Raw genomic sequence first — 4,568 nt, 5'->3', positions numbered from 1 at the left:
TCTTCTCACTTCCACTCATCCGCGGCTCATCCTGCTTCTCTTAAAGGCCACCAGAGGTGCAATTGGGACGTCGATTGCGCCTTGCATGTGCCTGCGTCGAAGTACTTGCGGGTATCGTGTACAGTGAACCGTCACAAGCGCGAGAGCCCCAGCATGTGACACAAAAGTGAAGCCATGCGCGCTAGGCTGCACCACCCTTTCTTCTGCAAACATTGCCTTTGCTTCACTTGCGCGGCGACAAACACTTCTCGCACATCCACCTTCACCTGTCTCGCTCTCTTACACAACATCAAGCGCGCCACTCCCTTCATTTCCAACACCACAAAACAATCTCAATATGAGTCGCGGCAAGACGCCTCGATTCGGCGACGACGTCGGAGGCGAGAGCTTTCCGACATTTGCCGACGGCGACGTCAAACTCACTATCACTGGCGCGCGGCAGTACCAACTTCACAGCGGTGTTCTCAAGAATGCCTCTCCAGTGATGCGCGAGCTCCTGGACAACGCGAACGCGGCCGACCTCTCCAGACGCGCGCTCAGCAACGGAATCGTCGTCCGCCACAAGCTCGTCCTTGTCCACAATCCCGACAACGATGATGAGGAACAGGAAATCGACTATGTCCTCGAGCCAGTCCTCCTCGATGCCATGGGACGCCCATCCGGCAACAATCCGGCCGGCGTGGGCATGGAGCTCGAGGAAGGCCGTCGCATCAACCCAATTTTCATGGCCTACGATGCTGTCTTGGGCGCCATGTACAACCAGCCCATCAATCTCGGCGACTCGCAACAAGATGGATTGTCTGACTTGCTTTCCAACGCCTTCCAGGTCACCGTGGTCTCAGAGTACCTTGACTGCATCCGCATCGTCAGCAAGCCAATCGAAGCGACTCTTCTCGCTACAGGCCAGAACCTCAACCGAGCCATCGCCTCCAATCCCGTCCCGTGGCTGACCTTCGCAGCCCGTGTCAAATCTCGCGCCATCTTCAAAGAAGCTCTCATCCACGCGGCCGGCCAATTCAACCAGCCAAGCGTCATGGAGAAGATCAATAGAGACGAGGTCCCCGGTGATGTTCTGGAAGTACTCGTACGCAAGGGCAGGTGGGTGCAGAAGACTGTTTCGGACTCGACTCGCTATCTTGCCTCCTACTACCCATCGATGCTTTTGCGTGAGGTTCGCCCAGGTGACAAGGAGAATGTCAGTCGCGCCTCATACGGCAACGATATCATGATGTGGATCGCAGTCTGCATATTCCGTCACTGGATCTGCGACCTCATGGCTTCCGACCGCACTCACCACGCACCTGACATGGGCTGGGCCTTCATCAACGCCGTCTGCATGGGAGGCGACATCTACCTCTCGCGTCAAATGCTCCAGCACAACTTCCACGTGCGCTTTCCAATGACGGGCAAGGGCATGGCTTGTGTTGAGCATCGTCTCGCGGAAATCAAGGACGATGTCAAGCAGTGGGCAGTTGTAAGTCTTCATCCCCTTCCGTTTACGAACTTACAATACTGACTTCGCAACAGCCACTCAAGATCAATAACTCCTCTCTCGACCTGAGTCAGATGCCAGTCAGCCACTTCCTGCACATCAACGTCAACAATCATGACTTCCCGTGGGTTGCAGCTGAGGAAATGATGGAACAAGAGATGAAGCCCTTGAAGAACACCCGGAACGACGAGGCGCATCAAGAGACTCCGCCGCCATCGGGCTCCAAATCGATCATTCCCAATGGTTTTACGAGTGGTACGCCGCCGGAGGAGGACTCCGACGATGAGATGATTGACTTCAGCGCCTTCCGTCGTCGCAGTCGCAATAGCCCAGTCTTCAACACTGCTGAAACTAGTGATTACGAGTACGATACCGATGTGAATACTGAGGACGAGGAGCGCGAGATGATGCAGAGCGCTCTCGATGGCATGAGGGAGGAGACGCAAGCTTAAGGAGCTCCGTCCAGGTGACGAGTAGAGACTTTCCGTCGGAGAGCGAGACGAGTTGAAACATTGGCCAGGAGTGTATCTTGTGTCAAGTGCCTTGAAGGATTGAGAGGAAGCCACACCGGATGGCTTAGACAGCCATAGCATGCCGCCAATACTATACTGGAATCTATCCAAGCACATCAAATGGCGCAAGGCACGGCTCCACCAGATGACTACAGCTGAGGTCGCGGCGTCAAACAGCATAGCTTTGTCTCAACCTTTGCTTTTAGGTTAAGTCCTTTTGGCTTGAACACACATTATGGCTCTACTTTCCTTTCGTCTTATTAGCCAGTTCCATGCAAAGTCCACAACTTGAAGCCTCCCGGCAAAGCCTTCTGGAAAAGACCTTTTGGATCATACTTCTTGCTCACGTTTCGCAAAAACTCGACCTCATCCTCGCCATACCCTCCAATGGGATCCTGCCACTTATCCGCGTAGTTGAGATAAATGCTTCTCTGCCAAACGCCCATCTCTTTCGCCAAATTCTTTCCTTCCATGTACAATTTCTGGAATGCAGTCTCCACTCTATCATCATGAATCGAGCTTCCCCAGGTGACACTCGACAACACATTAACGATGTTTCCATCTTCGGGACGGTAGCCGAGCACGTTACCACCTGTAGTCTCTGCTTTCGATGTTATGATGCGTGGAATTGGTTGAAATGATGCGCTGCAGACGATGTCAGGTATGGCCAACAGAAGGCTCTCGGAGGTGGCATTCAGCATTTCGAGGAATTTTCTGCCAAAGTTCAAGTCGTTCTTGTATGACAACGTTACGAACATGGATCGGCTACCTGTGCCAGTGACACCGTCTTCCTCCTTTGGGCTGCGCTGTTCGGTGAGCTCGTCTGTGAAAGACCATAGGGGTGCTACGCGGGTTGTGTCGACAAGCGGAGCCTGGATGTTGGCTAGGCTATGTAGAAATGATGGTGTTTCCTTTAGCGCAGGCGTTTTGGTATAGCTGCTCACAACAATTTCCTCAGTCAGCTAGTGGCCAATGTAACGATATGTTCGTTCGCTCGACTAAAGCCCACAGAAGAATTTTGTTGCCCGCTGAACCGAAACACTTGACTTACGTTAACACGTGCGACAGCACACGTTGTCCAGTGACCCATGAATAGGACAGTATTACTGCTGCATACTCGTCGTAATCGTCACTTCCAGCCAATTTGGTGAATTCCACAAGATGTTCGTCAGCTGCTGAGAAGTCGTAGTACGCCAGTCCGCCCCAGAAGTCATCAACTGGGAATGTACGCAATCTGAATTCAGTGACGACTCCGAAATTGTTGCTGCCTCCTTTCAAGGCACGGAATAAATCAGGCTTCTGAGATGCTGAAACTATTTCGATTGCGCCTGACGCAGTGACCACTTCGTAGGACTCTATGCCATCGCAAACGAAACCGTACCTGGGCGAGAAGAAACTGATGCCGCCTCCAAGTGTCTAGTAAGCTTTGATTAGCTCATGGCTCCCAAACATGTTGCGAATGGGCTTACCAGACCTCCAACACCGACGCTACTCACGCGGCCACCAGTGACACTCAATCTGTGCTCGTCAAGTGTCCTGTACACTGCGCCCCAAGTCGCACCTGCACCCACAGAAGCAATCGAATGGTCCTCAGATAGCTTGACATTGTTCAACTGCGTGAGATCTACAGTGACGCCATTCTCGATATTCGCTGCGCCTTGCCATGGCGTGTGGCCACCACTCCGCACTGCAAACTGACAAGCTGCTGTCGCGTGGGCATCTAGAGCGTTGAAGCGGGAGATTGTGCTTACAATGCTTGAAACGTCGTCGGCGGATGTTGGCTGAAGTACACATGCTATAATGACTGTCAGCTGGATAGATATCAAGCAGTCAGGACAGCTGCTTTGGCAAAGCTGACCTGGACGATTTTCTCTTGCTCTTCCCGACCAGTAACTCTGAGTCGAGCTGTTGTATACCGCGTCACCCGCAAAACTGACTTTTGTGCCGAGTGTGTCAGCGATGTGAGTGCAGCAGTCTGCGCCAGTAGTCTCTTCAAGAAAGAAGTCATCATTGAGTTGGGCACGGTATTCAGCACTTTGGCCAAGGTGTGCGAACAGAAGTACAATGCAGCGAAGCGACGAGAGCGCAGACGAAGAGAGCTGAAGCATTCTGACTCCAGTATTGCCCGGAGCACGAGAAGGAGAGGAAAAATTGCGGAAGGCCTTGCCAGGGCCTAAATAGGACACTCGATCGCACCTGCAGCTGTGTTGCAACGATCGAAGGCGTAGTGGCTTCATGAGCTAACCTGCTGTCTGACAGAATTCTGCGCAGTATGTCATTGTGCGTTGTCTGCACCGATTATGTGCCCTCTTGAAAACTCTTATTTTCTGGTTCTTGTACTGTTCTTCCAACGAATGCTTCCAATATGGACGTCCATTTTTCGCAGTCACTGCAGCCACGCAACAGCGCAGGTGTGGTCTCGCTCGGAACTCCTGTTTTCGGTCATGCCGTGCTCCTCTCAGCTCGTCTCAGGTGAGAGCATTCGGGGCAAGAACTGCTTGCGCAAATGGTATGGACGCTTCCGTCTTCCCGTCTTCCGGTATTCCAGTGCATGCAAGTGTGCT

General features: G+C 52.7%; 2 protein-coding genes across 2 annotated transcripts; one reads left to right on the top strand and one right to left on the bottom strand.

Annotated features, from left to right (window-relative positions):
* Nucleotides 1-337: 337 nt before the first annotated feature.
* On the top strand, nucleotides 338-2,811 carry MYCFIDRAFT_214802 (uncharacterized protein; the record flags this gene model as incomplete). Its single annotated transcript, XM_007927046.1, has 2 exons — nucleotides 338-1,474; nucleotides 1,528-2,811. The coding sequence occupies 2 exons, from the start codon at nucleotides 338-340 to the stop codon at nucleotides 1,942-1,944; spliced, it is 1,554 nt and encodes a 517-aa protein (XP_007925237.1). The 3' UTR covers nucleotides 1,945-2,811.
* Nucleotides 2,289-3,977, bottom strand: MYCFIDRAFT_117579 (uncharacterized protein; the record flags this gene model as incomplete). Its single annotated transcript, XM_007927045.1, has 4 exons — nucleotides 2,289-2,957; nucleotides 3,076-3,420; nucleotides 3,474-3,799; nucleotides 3,863-3,977. Coding segments are annotated over 4 exons (1,455 nt in total), but the record flags the coding sequence as incomplete, so codon positions are not given.
* Nucleotides 3,978-4,568: the final 591 nt, after the last annotated feature.

Source organism: Pseudocercospora fijiensis (genome assembly GCF_000340215.1).
Source record: "Pseudocercospora fijiensis CIRAD86 unplaced genomic scaffold MYCFIscaffold_3, whole genome shotgun sequence".
NCBI classification, from domain to species: domain Eukaryota; kingdom Fungi; phylum Ascomycota; class Dothideomycetes; order Mycosphaerellales; family Mycosphaerellaceae; genus Pseudocercospora; species Pseudocercospora fijiensis.
This window is presented reverse-complemented; position numbering and strand designations above follow the sequence as displayed.